We start from the raw sequence: 19579 nt of genomic DNA, 5'->3' as shown, positions 1-19579 counted from the left end.
TGATGGAAGCCGGCGAAACGCATCTTGATATGTTGGCAAAGCCCAACCAAGGGGGTGAGGGAGTGAGAGTGAGAGAGAGAGAGAGAGAGAGAGAGAGAGAGAGAGAAAGGGAGAGAAGGGGGAGGAAAAAAAAAATGGTTCTTGGAATTGGGGGGTAGCCGGGACAACGAGCCCACAGCGACACCTGGTGCCTACTTCGAGGAATTGCAGCCTGGCTCTCTGGCTGGCCTTCAGGCCTTGGCTTTTTCTCCTGTGAAGAGGCTGGGTGTTGATGCAACAAACCCCTGAAATGGCCTTTTAAATTATATTTAATTTTAAGGGGAGATGAAGCTTCACTAGGATGTACAGAGAGGTTTTTTTGGTAACAGATAGCCCTGTCCTCCAGAACCTCAAGGTCTTTCAGTGTTCAAAATGGCTGAAGGAAGGGGTTTGGGGTAGGGAGGCCCCCCTGCCCTGGCTGGAGGGGGTTTATCTCAGGTTTGCTAAACCAAGGGTGGGGATCCCTTCCCTTGGAGGCCCCAGGGCCCTGTTACTGCTGAAGGGGTTGCCTGTCAGCTTGGGAAAGTGAACCCAGCCTCTGGAGTGGTAGACAGGATCCCCAGGAGGAGGGGTCCTGGGTAGGCAGAACTAGAGAGGACAAGAGTGCTGGGGCCTCTGGGATGAGCCTGGAGGTGAGGAGCCAGGGGAAGATGACTAGGCCTCCTCATCAAGCCAGGGAGTCCAGAGTGGCAACAAGGCAATTTTCAATTTGGGTGGGTGGCAGGGGTGGGTGGCAGAGGTAGCTGGGTGGCTAAAGAAACAGAGACACCATGGGCTGGGGAACTGCTCTGCATCCCTGTGTATGACCCTCATGTGGTACCTATGCCAGGTATTTTGCATGGAAAATAGATGTTAACTGACAGCCTGGAGAAGCAAAATCCAGGCCTCCACAAATGTGACAAGAACAGGACAGAGGAAGAGGCCTGTTTTGTGCCTTTGGGGGAAAAGGCCTCTGAACCAGGCTTTCTAGGGACCTGGACCCAGAAGGGTGTCACAGGAGAGCAATTTCTGAGCTCTTTGGAGGTGCAGAAAGGACCTGGCTAGGGCCGACAGGGCTGGGGGTGGGCAGGGCAGGTGCCTGGGCCACCTTTACAGGCTGCGACAAGGGGCTCCCACAGCCTTTCTGACCCCTTCCCTAGCCCCAAGTCTGATTCTTTCCTGCCTGCTTCTCCCCAGGAAATCTCCGCCCCTGCCAGGAGAAGCCCCCCCCTCCGGCACCCCCACCCCGCCCCCGTGCTGGGGGAGGCGCTGGAGGGGGCGCTGGCGGGGATCTGGAAGGTCTGGAAAACTCTGGCGGATTTTTTTCCCTCCGGGAGACCCCCCTCGCTACCTCACTCCTAGGTCCGCTCAGGTTTCTCTGGCTGGGCTTAGGGGGGAAGGCCTGAGCTGGGGAAGGGATAGGATCTGGCTGCGCTCCTCCCCGGCCGAGTTTGGGGGGAAAAGAAAGAGGAAAGAACCAGACTGGGGCCGGGGCTGTAACGAAAAAGACATTTGGTCCCCGCCACGTCAGGAGCCCCAGAGCAGGCGAGAGCTCAGTTTCCAGGCTTTCTTTTCCGAGATGGCCTTGAATCGCTCACTCCCTGCGGAAGGGCTCAGATCCCGCGGTCTCTTCTTTCCCCTCCGCGGTTCTCCGCCTCCGCCACATTTCGCAAGAGTCGGCCTGGCGGCCTGGCGCGGGCCTGGGGGCTGCCCTGCTCACTCCGGCGCCTCCCTCCCCACTCCGGGGAGTGGGCGGGCGTGACCTGGGGCCTGGGTGATGCGTCCTTTCTGGCCTTTGGGGGCTCGGGGTTCAGAAGCCGAGGACCCCAGACTGTCAAAGGCAGGAAGAAAGGCCTGCGTGGGGCTGGAGACCAATGCGACCAACCCCGGCTCCCCCTCTACCCACAGTCAAACCCCTCGCGGCCTTTTCTGCGGGGTGAGTGCGTTGCTCTGCGTGAGGAGCCGGGAGAGGCCTCCCAGCGCCCCCCTCCTCGCCCCCAGCGCGATCCCTGCGAGAACCGCGAGGCAGGGCTCGGCGCTCGGGCGGGCCAGGCGCGTGCAGGGGGCCGGGGGGGGGCTCGCAGGCGGCGGACAGACATGGGAGCGCTCGGAGCCTGCTCCAACTTTCACCCCGAGGCCGGCGGACGAGCGAAGTAACAGAAATCCCGATATAAACTTTTAAAAATAATATCAGTTTTATTAAATATTCGAGAACGGATCCAGAGGTCGGATTTATACAGGAGGGTAACACGAGGGGCTTTTTTTTTTTAATTATTTTTTTTCTCCTACTGGCTAAACAGACGTCATTCACTTTTTTTCTGTCGTTTTGCAGTTTTCCCTCTTTTTTTTTTTTTTCCTTTTAAAGATGGGATTGGAACACGGACGATGCTAAACATAAATATAAATACAGAGACCACAAATACAGCTAAAAATATTCACACAGAGACGGTCACAGTTTGTAATATGCCATATGACCCCCAGGATTCTTTAAATACAATTCGCCCGTGCTGGGCATTTGCTGGGGCAGAGGGGCCAGGCGGGGGCTGCGGGGAGGCCCTGGGGGTTGCTGTGGGGCCACGACGCGCCCTCCTTGGGCCTCCCGCCCTCCCCGGCTGCCAGGCCGGGCCCTGAGGCCCCGGAGCAGAGCCCCCCGGGCCCCGGGAGCCGGCTTTCTGGGCAGGGGTGGGGGTGGGGGGCGCCGAGGGGGTGGGAGGCCAAGTCCTCGTTTGGAGGGAGATCTGTGGTGTCTGAAGCGAGGTTCAGGGACGAGCCCCAAGGCCTGGGCGGGGGAAGGGGCCTGCAGACAAGCCGAGAACGAGCTAGCACGGGAGCGAAGAGGAGGAGGCGCCTGGTGAAAGAGAGTTTGTACGGTGGGGGGGGGGTCCAGAGTTGACTTTTTAGGTCCATATTTGACTCCCTAATTTTGTCTCAGGGAGTCCAAACACATCATTTGTGCCAGTGATAAATACAGAGTGTGTGATTAGGAGGGAGCTGGGGGGAGCGAGGGAGCAGGAGAGAGAGGGGTGGCAGGGACAGTCCTGGTCACTCTTTCTGCTTCTCCTCTTCTGTCTCTTCCCGCTTTTCCTCTTTTCCGCCCAGGCTGTCGGCCGCGGCCCCTCCGCCGCCCCCTGAGAGCGTGGACGTGAGATTAGACTCTTTTTTCCACTTCATCCGGCGGTTCTGGAACCAGATTTTGATCTGTCGCTCGGTCAGGCACAGCGCGTTGGCGATCTCGATGCGCCGGCGCCGCGTTAGGTAGCGGTTGAAGTGAAATTCTTTCTCCAGTTCCAGGGTCTGGTACCGCGAGTAGATCTGGCGGCCGCGCCTCCGGTCCGCTCCATAGCCGACCCCTAGAGATCCGGGCACAAAACACACTAAAAACAATCAGCAAGGCATCCTGCGCAGACGATTTAGCCTAGCACAGTCCTGACCCTCCCAACTTGGCCAGCAACTCACGGGCCCCCTCCGGCTCCAGCTTTCTCGCCTCTGTCCTGTCCCCACCCCCACTGGGGGTACAGCCAGGATCCCAACTTCACTGAGTGCCCCCTTGGGTGGGTAGGTGTGTCCCAAAGAAAGGTGTGTGGGGGGTGGGTCGGAGCCAGAACGAGGCAGAAAGCTGTTTGTGTCTAAAAGCTGATTTTTGAAAAATCCCCAACCCTGGGGGTGAGGGCCCCATTTCTCTACGACTGGGCACCCCCACTTCCCCGAGCACCCTGGCTGCTCGGAAACTTCTCCCCACTTCACTGTCCCCTCCTCTCCCCCTCCCTTCTCCTCAGCCTGACTCGACTTTGGGGGGCTCCCCCACCCCCTCCCCTCATCCCCTGCCCTGTTCCTGCCCCCTCAGCTCGCCTTGGAGCCTTCCAATCCGTCAGGGGCCGAGGGGGCCAGGCCCCTGCGAGCAAGCGGGAGGCGAGCAGAGGGGGCAGAAGAGGGGGCCCTGTCTCGGCGTCGGCGAGGAGACGAGCGTGATTGTTTTTATGGGGCCATAAAAAACTCTCTCCGCCCGTTCTTCTAGGGAAGCCGGTCATAAAGCCAGTTCAGTTTATTTAATTTATATCTCGGAGCTGTAAAACTCACCACTGTGCGAATTCATTCGCTGCATCCAGGGGTAAATCTGGATACTGGCTTTCTGGTCCTGGGGCGCAGTCCTGCCCTGCTCAGAACTAAAATCCTGAGCGATTGAGGTCTGTGTGTTATGTCCTAAGGTGTTTTGTCTGCAGTTAGAGAGCATGTCTTTCTCCTGGTAAAAGGAATTAGATCCATAGTCATACGGCCCCCGGCTGGAACTGAACACGACATTCTCCTGTGGCGAATAAAAGGGAGTCGAGTAGATCCGGTTCTGGGCAACGGCTGCTCCATAGGTCGAGAAATGCCTCACTGGATCATAGGCGGTGGAATTGAGGGCGACGTTGGGGAGGACGTCCTGGCCCCCGGCGAGGTGGCAGGATAAGGAAGGGTTGGTGAAGTAGGAATTCATCCCTTTGCCTTTACCTGGTCGGGCTATGATTTCTTTAATATTTATTTCTGTCTCCAGTTTGTACTCGGAACTAGATGGTTATAGGGACGGCTCCAATCCAGGACAGACAAAATGACAAAGTCAGCTGACCCTCTTCCAGCCAATCGCAAGCCAGATGTCAAGAAGGGGGAAAAAAATCGCTTCTGCTTCTGTTGATTCCCTAGTTGAGACTAAGTGTGTGCTTTGAAAGTAAGACTTGGATTTCTTTTAAAAATATATATGTAAGGGAACTGATTTGAAGGTGAAGGAAGGGTGAACGTCCGTGAGCAGGGCCTTGGGGCCCGGAAAAGGCAAACTGCACTCCCAGGAAATCCCTCAGCCCCCTGCTAACTTTGCTGTGCTGTGGCCAGAACCAGGGCTGGAGAAGTCCCTGTATTTCCAATCTGATTTCATCTTTTATATCTGCCCCCTTCTAAAATTACATTCTGAGTTCTCCATGGGAGGAGCTCTCTCCCAGCTCAGGGGGATCCCCAGAAATCCTCCAGGAAATCCTGGTCTGACACTCCATGGAGGGAGTCCTTATCACTAAACCAGTGTGGTTTTTTCTTTCCCCCAGTAGTTTGGTTTTTTTGAACCCAAAGTGGAAAGAAATTGCATAAAACATGGTGCTCCAAGGAAGGAAAGTGAGTGTATCTGAGAGTCTGGGATGGAGGGGGGCACGTGGGGGTGCCTCTAAGTCTAAAGAGGGAAGGGTGAGACTTCAGGGGGCAGTGGCAGAGCTGAGGTGTGCAAAAGAGCCATGCATTTGCCTCCTAGGTCCCCCCCCTACCTCCTCCTCAGGACCCCCTTTTCAGGGAAACCCTTGCAGCATTTTTGCCTAAAAGGGAAAAATTATTTAAATACAATAGGCAAAGAAGAGAAGGAAGTATAAAGTGGGAGAGAGCGAGAATGGAAGAAAGGAAGAAGAAAGAACTCTGAGAGTCTTTCTAGACACATCAACTCCTGTTTATGTTGGTGAGAATTTATGATTTGGAGCCAGCCAGGGCCGCTGGGGTAATTCGCATAGGATCCAGCCAGAAAGAGAAGGCTGGTGGAGCTCTGATGGACAGTGAGCCTCTTGCAGGCTCAGGCCCCTGCCCAGGTCAGAAGCCCCTGCCCCCTCGGACTTTCTGCTCTGCCTAGGGAGATGCCCCTGGTCCTGAGCCCTGTGGCTTGGAGATTCCAGCCATGCCTTCCTGGGGCCTCTCACCCAAGGCTCAGCCACACCTGGTGGGGCCGGGCCTCTCAGCAACCCCCTACTCCCGGTTTCTTCCCACCTTGGGACAGAGAAAAAGGAAGAGAAGGTGAGGAAAAGGCAGCTGAGTCCGAGGCTTCTGAGGGAGCCGCAGTGGGCGAAGGGAAACGGCGGAAGGTGTGCAGATGGGTTTCTTTCCTCCTGATTAATCCAAACTACTTAATTTGATATCGTAAGAGGCCAAATACGCTTTGAATTGACAAAGAGGGGGGTGGTGGGGGGGCAAGGGAAGGGGAGCAGTTGAAGCTCATATTTTCCCCTCACCATTTTTTTTTTGGGGGGGGATGGCTATAACAAGAACCCGGATGTCGCCGGATTTTATGATCTTTTCCTTCTGTGTAACAAAGCGGAGTAATCAATGGGTAGCAATAAAGCCATAAACGGACTATGCTGGGAAAAAAACTCGTTTATCCATCTTCTGTAACGTTAAGGTTTCCCTGGAGTGTCGCTAGGGGGGAAAAATAAAGTTTCGAACCCCAAAGCAGACAGTGTGTAGGAGCTGATGGAGACGACATGTTAGTTAATACATGGTCCTCCTCGCAGGATGGGACAGCCTTCCTGCGAGAGACAGTTTGTGTTGGCTTTTTAACACAGAGCCCCAGTCCTTCAGAAAGAAGGGGAATTTCTTGGTATTTAGAAGAGCAGGGGGAAAGCCCCCTAGAATTGTAAAGGTTCCCCCCTCTTGGACCATACTTTCCTCTCCCCAAGGAGATGAAGGTGAAAGTGGAGAGGGGGGCTCTTAAATGAAGAAAGAAATTTCGAGATGGCTTGTCTCCTTTGGGGGTGCCATGGCAGGTACACAAACAGACAACAGCGTGAGCTGCTGTTCGCTCTACAATCCAGCTGTCCTCGAATTTGTGGCGTGTCTGGGCAGAGGTTTCCAACAGCTGGCTGGGGCTTCAGGCCCCCTGGAGGGCAAGAGGGAGAGGGAGAGAGAACCGGGGAGGAGGGGTGGAAAACCGAGGAGGGGCTGAGCTAAGAAACTGGTCAGTGCACCCCTGGACAAGAGTAGCCACTCAGACTTCCCAGGCTCACTTCGGGGCCCCAAGGCTAGCAGTGGAACAGGCAGAACAGGCCAGAAGGGAGGAGGGTACATGCCCCCCTCCCCCATTTCAGAAAGAGATTGCTAGAGGGATAAATCATGTCAGTGATATTTCCTTCAAGATATTAAATTGTTGCAATGTACAACAAATTGAATGATGGAAGATAGGATGTCTTAATGAGGTTTCGCTTTCAATGAGTGTTGATTTTCTATGTATTTTAAAATCTCTTTTATGGGTGGGTGGGGGAAGGAAAGACCTTAGAAGAAAGAAGGGGCTTCTGGGGAGGCCTGGGCTATCGCTAGCCCAGGAAGGGATGCCTGGGTTTCCTTGAGCCACTCCTAAACCACGTCTGGAGGGGAAAGGGGCCCCAAAGGAGGCGAGAGACTCCTTTGGGGCCTGAAGGTGGTGGGCGCAGGGGTGGGCGACCTGAGGAGCAGAATGGAAGTCTCAGCCCCGGAAAGTTAAGTGTTTTATTACGTCCCTAAACAGAGGGCAGAGACTGAAAGGTCTTGCCGATTTATAATGAACAGGAACCAGCTGCTGGGGGTGGGGGGGAGACAGAAATGCTGGAAGGGGGAGAGAAGGGGAAGCAGAAATACAAATAAATTCCCCCACTGCTTAAAGACTTTTGGCAAAATTAATTTCCAAGACACTTTCTCCCCATCACCTTTTCCTGAGGAAAGAAGCCTCCTCTTTCAGTTAGATCTTTAATTATGCAGCTGAAATGTGTTGGAGGGATTCGCTCCAAGGGGGGAGAGCAGGTCAGAGGAACAGGATCTTCCCTCTATTGGATATTTTCCTTTTTTCATTTCGGGTTCATTTTATGTTTTTGGCAAAAGAACGACTGTCTGTGGGGGGAAAGCTGGGACGTGGGTTTTTCTAAATATATTTATATTTTCCTGTTAAATTTGTCTGAAAACAATTATGGAAACTCATCAGCAGAAGCAAGAACAGATGTTTTATTAAAACTGCAGTTGAGCTCTGTAAATATGCACAAGTCCTGGGAAGGAGGGGGGGGAGAACTTGTTCTTTGTTTCTATAAAACAAGCCTAGAGAAATTAGAGAAATCAGAGAACACCCCCCCCCCCATCAGGCCCGCAGGTCTCCCTGCCCCTTCCGCCTCTGGAGTCAGGCAGTCCGAGGGGGTTTGGCGGCAAGAAACGAACGGATTTTCGCTTTCAGGGCTGGAATCAGTAGATGCAAAACCAGAAATCAAAAAACACAGAAGCGAAATAAAGGGGGAAACTGGCCGCTCCCTGTTTCACTGCACCCCCATCCCAAACACAGGCTTTTAGGAGCACTAATTATGGGAGAGGAACTTAGTGCAGGCGCCCTGGGCCCGAGTGGGAGACAGTCACTGGCCTGGAGTCCCCAAAGTTAAGGATTGCATTGGAGGCTGGGTTCTTGAGGGTTTGTTTCCCAGGGCGAGTGAGAGGCTCATTCTCCAGCCTTATCCCTCTCCAGGGCCCAGGGGGGGCTATGCAGCTCTGCACAGGGGAGAGGGTGGCTGAGACTGGACTCTGGCCCAGGAGGGGGTCATGGGCAGGCCCACGTTGCCTGCCTCTGCTTTCTATTCTGCTCTGGGAAATACCTTCATTTCTTGGCGAAGGGTATCTGAAGTGAGAGGGCTGAGACCTGGACTTATTGGGGGACAGTCTTCTCCAGAGGTCAGTGTGTGTCCTACCGCGTCTTCTCTCTCTCCCCAGATGCCCCAACTCTGCGCGGATGTCTGGGACTCACCCAGCCTCGCCACAGATACGCACGCTCCATTCCTGGCTGCCGGCGCCACCAACTATAGCTCGGCGCCTCCGGAGGCTGCTCAGGGGACAGGAGCGAGCCTTGGAGCCGCAGGACTCAGCGCTCGGCCTGAGCGCCTGGCTGCCAGGAAGCCACTGCAGCTGCCCTACCCACCCCCTCAATCCTGGATTTCCAGAGCCGGAGAGGAACGATTGCCCCCAACGGCCCCTTTTGTGCCACTGGGTGTGGGCTGAAATCCCTCTTGCAGAGAAAGCTGACTTTCAATAACTGTTGAGCTCACCTCACAATTGCACTGTTTGGTTAGGGCTTTGCTGTCCTAGAGTGACTTCTCCTTCTCAGTTGGCTCCGACTGGCTTATGATTGGATTTTTTTTTTTAAATTTAAAAAATAAATCCTACTCCCAACACCTAGTGTTTTGTGCATGAGCTCTTTTGATCTCCACAGAATCTGGAGTAAAAGGATTGCAAAGAGAGTCTCCTGGTCCACCAGAGAACCTGAACACGAGGAACTAGGTCTGCCTGGGGACACCACAGCACAGCTGACCCGAGGAGCCCCCAGCATCTCACTGTGGGGAAGTTGCCCCGAGCCCACAGCTCCCGGGACACACACTGCACTCCCCAAAAGAATGCTCTTGCTCCTTTCAAAGTTCAGACATGGAGTCACTTGGCGAAAAGTGAAATTTGACACATCCAACCCGGAAATGGATCCCATTTGGGGGTGCTGAAATTCTGGGGACTGGGCCCAGGCTGGCCAGCTGAATGGAGTTGGGGATCAGGGTGGGGGGATGAAAGCAAAGGCCAGATGGGGCATGTTGAGTGCCTGAGAACTGCCCCAAACCCCTCAGAGGCCTGGGCTGAGGGGTTGAGAGGCCGCTGGAGCTGCTTTTGCTTTATTTGCAATGAAACAGAGAGGAGGGCACTGGAGGAGCTCTGCTAACTCGCCTCCTATTTTCTCCTCTCCCTCTCTCGCTCTCTCCAGATTTCTGCCTGGCCTTTCTTTACCACCTCTCCACTTAATGCTGCTGCTGTCCACAGACCCAAACTCCCACGCCGGTGTTTGGCTCCCCAGTTCACTTCTCTGGCTGAAGGTTAAAAAGTAAAATAGGTCCTAGGCATCTCTGTCCCATCACACTCAGCCCTGAGCCCCTTTCGGGTTCCCTCTGGAAGAAATCACTTCTGGCTTTTGGGGCCTGGCCCCCAAGCCTCCCAACTCTATCCCAAGCAGCTGAGAAGGGGGGACAAAGACAGCCTCCTTGGGACCCAGTATCTCATCCCCATTGGGAATGGGCAGGGAACTCAGACCCTGACTGGCATTTCAGGGAGGCAAAGCAAGTGGCCCGGCTTGGCCCAGGAGGGAAAATGAAAATCCAGACTATTCACACTATTTTTAACCTCCAGAACAAGGCCAGAGGATCCCCAACTTCCTGGCTTCTCTTATACCCGCACGCCCTGGCACTGCTTGGACCCATTTTTGGAGGCTTAGGAGAATCGTAAAATTCAAGAACGCAGCATGTATGACGTCACAGTGAGTTGTCATGAGGAAATTGTAAATGTTATGAAAGTTATATGCCGCAGGAGCTGTGGGTGGGGGTACCCTGCCTCCCCTCACTTTCCCGGCTTTCCCTCTTCTCCTCCCTCTGGTCTGAGTTCTCCCATTTGAAAATAAAATGTTATTATGTTCTGGAACAATAAGCCAACAATGAAACATCGTCTTATTTCCCTATAAATAATTTTATCCTTTATTGTTTGCAGATCTGAAAGAGCCATTTAATCTGCGCTGGCGAAAATAGGGAGAGAGATGGGGAGGGGGAAATTAATTTCAGAAACGAGAATATTACTTACTTCGATGATACTCTTTTAGATTTGATAGCCAGGAGCAAAATTAGAGGCGAAGAGCGGCCTCGCCGACTCTACACCTGGCGGGATTGGAGATTTATAGGGTCTTTAGCGAAGGGGCAATTTAATTTTGTAGGATTTGCTTAAATTCACTGCTATTTTGGGGGGCTGAGGAGAAGGGAGGGTGAGAGCGAGAGCGACATGCTTTATCTAGCTTTATGAATCCGCCAACGTTACCCTGATTTAAAACCCAACAACCTGTGTCTCAGGGAGAACTCCTGCTGAAAGAAGTGGGGTGAGGGGGACTCAACTTCCTCAATGAGCGGAGCCCCCTTAACCAGGCAGCCGCCAGGAGGAAGGAAGAAAAGCTGCAGGGCCGCTCTGACCCTCCACCACCAGGACACCCACCCGGAGGTTTATGGTGTCCCCATCATTCCCCCGACCCTAGAAACAGCTGCCTTATTTTAGGACGGCTTCTGCTTCCTCCCCTCGGAAGGGAGAGTGAGGAAGGGGGTGGTGGCGGGAGCGGGGTGCCAGGAAGGGGAGGGAGTTGGGGAGAGCGCAGCACTTTGTTCTCCTGGGTGAGTTTGCTGGTTTGGCGGGTTTCTGACGCAGGGTGGCAGCAGACAAAACAAGTAAACAACTCACAGACACAATAAACAGGGGCGGCTGCGGCGCCGTGGCAGAGGCCGTGGGCCTGGTGAGGGGCACACTTTGGGGGTAACATGGCCCCAACGCTTGGGGGGGTTCGGTGGGGGGGAGCGCCGAGGCCCCAAAGCCCAAGGCTGCCTTTGGCCGGCAGCGGAGAGAATGTGCGAGCCAGCTGCACGCCTGGGCGCCTGCAGCGAGTCTGGACAGGAGACTCTTGGGAGGAACCTGATCACCTAGGGAGTGGAGAAAAACCCCGCCAGCCCCTCTCCTGTCCTTAATTTCTTTCCTGGGGGTTGATGGACCTTTATTTCCCCCTACCCACCGTCTGCAGCCGGGAGAAAGATGGGAAACGGAGGCTGGTTGATTCCCAGCCCAGGCCCACACTCTGGGCTCTAGGCCCACAGGCGGCCAGACCAGCTTCTTCTGCCCCATCAGCCTCACCCTGGCTCAAGTTGCAGATCGGATTAAAATGAAGTCCCACCAGTAACCAGATCTGGGCATTTGGGGGACCTTAGAGAGCCCCAATCTGCCCCACAAATGACACAGACATAGAAACGGGGCAAGCAGCGGCAGGGGGGGAGGCGGACAGATGTTCACCGCACACCCCTACCCGGCTGGCTCGCCTTCTCCAGCGGCCACTCCAGGCACCCTAACCCGCAGCAGCTACCCAGAGGCCACCTTACTGAGCACTCAGCAAGGCTTCAAGCGCCAGGGCCCAATGACCGCTCAGAACTGCTCAGAGGCCTACCTCACCCACGAAAGTTGCCTAAAGAACTCACTTTCAGCACAAGAGCATTCTCCTGGTAAAAGAGTCCTGAGCTGGGGAAGTTTTTGGGGAGGTGTGGGAGAGGGCAGAAGGGAGTCCACAGTCTTTCCTCAGCCCAGCTGCTTGGACAGCGAAGGCAGTGAGGTCTAGAGAAAGCTTTTGTGGCAGCCCCTGGTTACTGAAACCCGCATAGTCCGATTCCAGCAAGAACACATTTTCCCGTAGAGCACACACAGCACAGAGAGCACCCAGTGCCTTTCTAAACCCACGGCCATCTAGTGAGGACTAACAAAATTTCGCATGCACATAAAACGGTGTTTGAGCGAATATAGGCATGGTAATATACAATTAACCACTGAGGAAATATGAGTCTGTATCTATTCATGCAGAAGTCTGCGCCTGTACATTTGAGCCTCTATATAATAAATGTATAAAGCTACCAAGCCTGCTTTATGAACACAACAGCCAAGCCAACAAGGCCGCCTTCTCCAAACAAGGTCGCATTCTTCGTGGAGATCACAACTGTCAGATCTGGGAGAGAAAGGGTTTGCTCTGCCCATTTCTCCTTAGCTAGGAGCTGGCGCATGAAATACAGCCTGTGGCAGGACTGACAAAGCCCCGTAAGGGGCAGGCCTGGGGTGCCCAAAGCATGGGCTCAGAGGAGGATTCTGGGGGCCCAGGGCTTCAGGGAGTGTCACCAGACCCTAACCCACAGATTGGAGGATTCTGCCCGACCTTAGCCCTGGGCGTGCAGAGTCCTTGAGCCTGATTCTCTTCTCAGTCGACTGCGCTGGCTATTATTAGATAATCACAGCAGCTCTCTTGCTCTAAGGACCATGCCTACAGGGAATCTGGCCTGCAGGGAGGCTGAGAGTTGTCACTGGTGGCCCCTCTTGTGCTTCTGTTTGAGTGCCAGCGCCAGCCAGGGAGAGAGAGGAGGGAAGGAAAATCGAAAGTAAGGAGGGAGGGAAGGGGCTGGCATTTGGGGCTGGCCTTTTCCCCTAGCCAAACTGGAAGGTGGAAAACCTGGGCCAGCCGCTGCTGCTATGCTTTCTCTGTATCCCTCTGTCTCCTAAGGAAAAGTCTAGGGGTGAAGGGAGTGTGGGCCTGCAGGACCCTAGTCAGGAAGGGACAGAAAATCAATTGATAAAAACATTATATAAGGACATCAAAGGATAGTGCTATTAAGCCGACAGCCAGGAACCCTAGCACGAACTGAAATCTCACCAGCCACCTTCGTTTAGATCTCTTTAGGTGGACAGAAATACCCCAGCCTTGCCCAGGCCCACCCCTCCAAAGGGAGGGGGGTCCCTCTAGTATCCCAGGTGAATCCCCACTGGCCTGAGTGGCCTTCTCCGGAAACTGTCGTCCTCGGGGGCAAACAAAGGAGACCTGCCCCCCCCCAACCAAGTCAGTGCGGCCATCTGCAGGGGCGGGGGCGGACAAAATACAGCGAAAGAGAAATAGAGGCCTCACCGATCGGCGGTTCCCACAGTACACCAGGAGAAAGGCTCCCATTTTCAGGCCTCCGGGGCCCCTCCACTGGCCCACTGTGCTCCCCTTGCCCTTTGCAGAGCGCAAGGAACTCGGGGTTCGGCGGCCGCGGCCTGGCTCCCCGGGGCGTCAGCCCCCGGGCCGCGCTGGAGCTGCGGGAGAGCGCGCAGCAGCCTGAGCAGGCGGCGGGCTGGGCCCATTTGGGGAGAGCCAAGCGCTTTTCTCGAGATCGTAAACAAGGAACGCGAAATTAGCCCCTCGGCAGACGCCTCTGCCGACACACACAAGTCCTATTGGGGGGGGTGGAAGGGGGAGAGAAAATGCCATTTCTTCCCCCGGGAGAATACCTCCGAGGCCTTTATGTCGGCTGCGAAAGGGAAATTTTGGGGGGGCAGGAGAGGAAGGGAAAGGGATTGTGGGGGGAGGGGAGGGAAGATTCACCCTCAACCCGGGCCCAAGGGGTTTGATTTGAATGCAGCCGAACTACATTTTTAAGAATTTAATAAAAACAGGTTATCCCCCCGCCCCACCACCACCAAGGCGACTGGTCAGGGTTTAAACAGGAAATCGAGGAGCAATCCCCTCCCCCACTCAGGCTCGGCGGCGAAGTCCAGTCACGGCGTTGGGAGAGGATTGGGGGGCGGGGGGGGGGCGTGCTCTTGGTTCGGACCGAAGGTGACTCTGGACTGTCAGACCTCTCCAGGAATATGCGGGCCCCCACCCCAGGTTTGGGTGTGTCTGTCTGGGTGTGCAAGCGATTATGTATACATCGCCCTTTATAAACAGAAGCTCACACATATAGGGGCCGCCTCGGACCCAGGCCAGGGAGCAGGGCAGGGTCATATATCAAGCTGCAACACATTCAGGGCCACGTACATTTGGAAGAAATTAAGCCACTATGTTATGAAACCATATGTGTTGGGTTAAGACTATACAACACGCCATTAGCACCAATTATTAGGAAGATCCCGAGCGCCCAGGACCCTCCGGGCTGCCCAATTCTGACGTCCCTACCCCACGAGCCAGCCGCGCCTTGAGTCCTCACTGCCTCCGCTCACCCAGCAGGCCCCCGCAACGAGGCCTGGGCCCGTCCCTACCCAGTCCGGGGGCCTCCCCAAGTCCCACCTCCGCCTCAGACTGGGCAGATCCCAGCCCAGAGCAGCCAGGCCAGGCGGGTGAAGCAGCCCAGTGGGTATCCTGGGTGGGGTGGCCGCGGTTGGAAGTGGAGAACGCCAGGCCGGGGGAGAGAAGGCAGATTGGCCCCCTTTCTCCAAGCACAAGATGGCTTTTGAGTACCGAGTCCCCCACCCCCACCCATTCACCCGCAGTACTAGGCACCTCCCATCTTTCCATCCGCTCGAGTGGGGGGTGGGAGCAGGGAGTGGGCAGACGCTCTCCCCTCCGCTGACGCGCACCAGCCACCAGCCTCCCCCCTAATTGCCAATTAACAGGCCCCACCGCCCGCCTAGCTGCGCTCTCTTCCTGCTCCGCGGCCCGGCCCTGGGCCCGCACTGCGCATGTGTGAGCTCTTGCGGTCGCGCGCTCCGGGAGGGAGGGGGCAGCGGGGCAGGGAGGGGCGGCTGGAAAGTTTGTTTGGGGGTTGGGGGGCTGACTTTGCTCCTCGAGCAATGGTTCTCTCAGCCCAAGATTCTCTCTTCTGCCTGGGGTTTGAGCTCCCGGCCCCCTCTGTCCCAGTCTCATTAGCCAAGAGGCCGCATATCTCTAACAGGTAAGAACACGCTCCGCGCACTAGACCCCGGCCTTGAGCCCCGCAGGCGCAGTCCTCTGGTCCCCCCGACCCCCAACTTCAGCGCACAGTGACAAAAGGACAACACACTTCCCCCACTACCATGTTCCAGCTTAACCCAATTTCTTCTCCCCCCCCCACTTTTCCTCCCCATAATTGCCCACGCGCCCACCCTCTCGCCAGCCCCCTCTCCTCTCCTAACCGAGACAAGCCGCTGCTGTCCTTATCTTGAAACCGCCACCCAGCTACGGACCATTAGTTACATATTTGAACCAATAAGGAAACACTTACCGAGCGCTGCTGTCACTCTCCCTCTCCCTCTCTCTGTCTGCCTCTCTCTCTCTCCCACTCTCTGTCTTTCTCGTCTTCCCTCATTCTGTGCCGCTGCCGAGCCTGTCTCAGCTCCACATACATATATACACTTTATATAAATTTAAAAATAAAAAAGAATAGTCCCAATAATCAAAAAGCCAAATAAAATTGAGAGTTGCGGGGGGGGGCAGGAGGGAGAGCTTGGGAGAGGGGAGGGGCGGAGGCATCTGCAGCTCCCTATCTCAACTCCTGCTCCCGCATTCCTCCTGCCCCTTGGGGGGCTAGAGGGTCGGGATGGGAGAGAGGGGTGCCCTCTACTCCTGCCTCTCCCCCCCTCCCCCCTCCCCAGGTGCCCCCAGCTTCCGGCAACTCCATCTGGGAGGAAAAAAAAATAAATGAGAGGAGAAAAGAATTATTAATCAGATTAATAAAAAAAAAAAATACTGGTAATGAAGGGAGCGCCCAACGCAGGTTTCCCTGGCAATGGTTAGGCTCTTACAGGGAGGACTGTTCTGCGGAGCGCTCCGAACGGACAAACCACAATAAAAAGTTCACGTTCATGGATGGAATCCACATGACTTCTTGTGGCCAATCCAACTTGTGAGTCGATCGTAAACTTTTATTACTCAGCTGTAAATTTTCTGCAAACAACCGGGAATGCGATGCATTTGTGTAGCGTGTGCAAATGGGCGCCGCGGTCGCCATGTTTACCCAATTCTCTCGGAGAGGGAGCATCCCCCGACCCCCACCCCACCCCCACACGCCGCCCACTCCCCACGGGCCGAGCTTCTCCTGGCTAGCGCAGAAAGGGCAAAGGGGGGACGCGACAGCAGAGAAGGAAGGATTCTGGCTTTGAGTCGGCTGCCTCCCTTTGCCATGCCGAATTTCACAGATTTTCCTTAATAAATGGGGTATTAAGGTTGGCTCTGGGGGAACCAAGGCTTTGCAGAGGTTTGTGGCATTGGGGTAGGGACGGCCAGCAGAGGCATGAAGGGGCTGAAATGGGATGCACTCCCTGCCCCTGCCAATTTTCTTTTCCTAGGAAAAGAACAACATCCTTCCCAATGGGGCATCTGGGCAGCCCCCCACTCCACCCCACATGGGAATGGGAGGGGCAGGCCGCTGGCAGCCTCATAACCAAGCCTGACCTGGCCGTGGTCTGAAGAGCGGAGAGGGTTTAAACCAACCTTGGGCAGTCCTGTGAAGGAGGGCTGAGAATGTGTGTGAGTATGAGGGGGGGGGGGCAGCTTCCAGAACCCCCCAAGTGCCCATCATCCCCAGGTTCCTTTCTCAGAGAAAATGGCATATTTTCCCCAAGGCCATTCCTTGTGTCAGGTCTCCTCAACTCCTAGGTTCAAATGGCAGCTTTTTAGAATTAAAAATAAAATTAAGGCCCAAGAGCTTGGCTCCCACTTCTTTTTCCATTGGGTGCATGGCAGTGTGAAGCCTTTCTGTCTTGCCAGGTAGCCCACACCTGCCTGCCTTTTTCCAGAAAAATTCCAGTGTCTGGGCAGCTGGGACACACCTTGGAGGCCCTGAAAAAAGAACCTATTCTTCTCTAAATTCCACCTTCCATGTGAGCCCCCAAGCCTCCAGACCCCTGATTTTGACAATGGGACCAGTGTGGGGGAGCCCAGAAGAGAGTCCCTCACAGAGGCTATTGGCCAACCAGTTGCAGCCCAGCCACTCTCTCCACCAGCTGGAAATTCGAAGGCCCACAGCCCTTCCCCTGGTCCTGAATCTAGCTGGCATGGGGACTTCCATAGCTGGGTGCCCCACCCCAACCAACAGGGGGTCCCTCATCCCCTCCACAAACTTCCTGCACAGTAAGCAAAGCAGTTCCCTCAGCCGGATGCAGGGACCTCGTTTCTTTTACAAACCCACCCATAAATTTTATAACAGGTAGTTAAAAATTACGACAAGGAAGCGCTGGCCCAGCTTTTCACAATGGGCTGCGGGGAGAATGGGACAGCGCCGCGGGCAGTTCACCGGAAATTTTACTTCTCGTCTGTGGCACAACCTGTCCTGAGTTCGCTCTAACTGGGGCGGGGGTAACGTTCTCCAGCCTGCAAGCAGCCCAGCCCGCCGGGCGTCTCACTAGGGGACGAAGAGGCTGGAGAGGCCAATCCGTTCTTCCATCCTAGGGTCCCCCAAGGAACCCTTTAGGGCACTCCCTCCCTGCCTCACCCCCCCCTCCAGATTCCCTGCAGGCCCACAACTCCCTTGTTCTCTGCAACCAAGTGGGAAGGGAGAAAAAATGCCGAGACTTTTTTTTTTTTAATTCAGAGAAACGAATTTGCCCCCCAACTTAATAGCTGCATTATCCCGTCACTACAGTTGAGATTAGAATAATAAATTCAAGGCGAAATGAGCGAGATGCTTCAACTCAGCATTTTGAAAGATACTGTTTTTCACAAATCACAAATAGCTTTCGGAAGCCACTTTGATTGGCTAATAAAAAAGTAAAGAATGGGAGAAAGTCCTATCTGCTGCAGCCGAATGATCCCCATTCCGGTAATGGGACGGCGGGAGCATTTGGGAGGACGCGTTTCTAAAGAGAGCGCATCCCCGCTTGCAATTAAGTTCCCCCATAAAACGGGTTTTGCCTCCTTTTCTCTCCAAACGAGAAAAGAGGCAAGAAGGGTACCAGGGGTGGAGGTGGGGGGGGCAGGTGCTGCATGAGGGGGCGGCGGAAGCTCACTTGGTCTGGCCCACCCCATGCTTAGCATCTCAAGCGATGCCCAGTCGCCAGACGCACCCCGCCCTCCGACGCCGGGCTTGGGGCCACGGGCATTGCTGATCAGGGCCGGGATGAATGGGACACTGGTTGTGGGGAAAATTCGGCGAAGTCATTAGAAGTCACTTAGTGTAGGGTCAACCTTTTCGGCTACTGGGCCAGCGATTTTTCTTACTCGCAATCATAATTCCACATTTAAAAATGAAACGGCCCTCGCCCGCCCTTGGCGTTTGGACGCCGGCGGGAAGGCCTGAGGTCGGAGTGAAATGCTCTCTTTTTGAGCCTCCTTCCGCGGGTAGCTGGTGTTGCCCGCTGCCATTGGGGTTACCTGGATGGCCCCCCGCGGCTGGCAGCAGGGACCCCATGTTCCGAAAGATTTCCCCCAGAGCTGCTCACAGCTGTTCCCGGCTGCCCGCAGCCTGCGCTTCCAATCCGCCGCCTCTCTCAGGCCGCAGGAGTCCCCCTATTAACGACGCCTGATCCAATCCCATATTCAGGACCACTTTGCGTGAAAGCCAGGGACCCGGACGCGGGTGAAATGACACAGAACAAGAGTTGACCTGGGCCCAAGTCTGGGAAAATCATTGAGTGGTGGGGAGAGAGATCTGGCCTCCAAAATATTTTAGTCTTTGGGGGTCTGTTTTTTAAGACCAGAAGACCCCATTCCCTCCCCTTTCCCCCCTCTCTTGACTGAATCAGACGACGCGTATCTCTGGAATTTGGCATTATTTGCCCAGAGTCTTACTGGCTTAAACAGATTTCTCTACCCGGAACCCTCCAGGGAGGAATGACAGACCCCTTGCCCCCCGAGTCCCTTAGCCTTCGACCCTTTATTTTGAGGAATGAGGAATCCAGTGAAGATTGTCCTTGCCCTGCTGGGGCTGGGGTGGGGGGCTCTCCCCTCTGCAGGCCCTCCCCACCCCCAGGCCAATGACCCGCATTGTGAGGGCAGGGCAGGCTGCCCAATTGCCAAGGTGAAACTGAGAGTGGGCTTGAAAACAGCCAGAACAGCGGCTGGAGTAGTGCAAATGGGCTGGGTGACAGTGATGGCTCTGTGCTGGCCGAAATTTCTGAATGTGGACCCAGGCTGCTTGGGGTGCCAGCCTGCCCACCTTCCCCTTTCCCCTCTCTGCTTTCCCCCAGGCTTAAGCTTCTTCACCCCCCCACCCTCAGGCATCTTCCAGCCCAGTGTTCCAGGCTACCTTGAGCCTCGCATCCTTCCCACTCTGTTCACATTCTAGTGCTGGGTGCTGGGTACCAAGGGTTGGCCATAAGGGGCATGTGGAGATCAGAGAGAACCCCATTGCCTCATCCTCATCTTCAGCCCCAGCCTCTGGAAAAAAAGGCCTAGATGTGGGAGGGGCATGGGGGCAGATTTTTGGTCTGGGCCCAGGCCAGGGCCAGGGCCAGGAGGAAGAAGGTGGACATACATGGGGAGAAGATACTTTTCTTCCCAGTGGGATCCTGG

The 19579-nt window shown here is 55.1% G+C and overlaps 1 protein-coding gene and 1 long non-coding RNA gene across 4 annotated transcripts; one reads left to right on the top strand and one right to left on the bottom strand.

Moving 5' to 3' along the window:
- On the top strand, positions 1869-15815 carry LOC110260669. The gene is made up of 2 exons (XR_002343969.1): positions 1869-1954; positions 8518-15815. It is a non-coding gene; the product is annotated as an uncharacterized LOC110260669 (long non-coding RNA).
- HOXC6 (homeobox C6) lies at positions 2190-15485 on the bottom strand. Of its 3 annotated transcripts, none has more exons than XM_021091735.1 (3): positions 15354-15485; positions 4096-4321; positions 2190-3368 (listed from the first exon to the last, which is right to left on the bottom strand). In XM_021091735.1, exons 2-3 carry the CDS (start codon positions 4247-4249, stop codon positions 3061-3063), a joined length of 462 nt encoding a protein of 153 aa, XP_020947394.1. In that variant the 5' UTR covers positions 4250-4321; positions 15354-15485; the 3' UTR covers positions 2190-3060. The 3 variants fall into 3 exon arrangements, with proteins under 3 accessions (XP_020947394.1, XP_020947393.1, XP_003355472.1); XM_021091734.1 differs by lacking the exon at positions 15354-15485 and adding an exon at positions 13298-13374; XM_003355424.5 differs by lacking the exon at positions 15354-15485 and having other exon boundaries at positions 4096-8521.

Source organism: Sus scrofa, chromosome 5 (genome assembly GCF_000003025.6).
Source record: "Sus scrofa isolate TJ Tabasco breed Duroc chromosome 5, Sscrofa11.1, whole genome shotgun sequence".
NCBI lineage: Eukaryota > Metazoa > Chordata > Mammalia > Artiodactyla > Suidae > Sus > Sus scrofa.
Note: the sequence above shows the minus strand (reverse complement) of the source record. Positions and strands in the feature narration are given on the sequence as shown.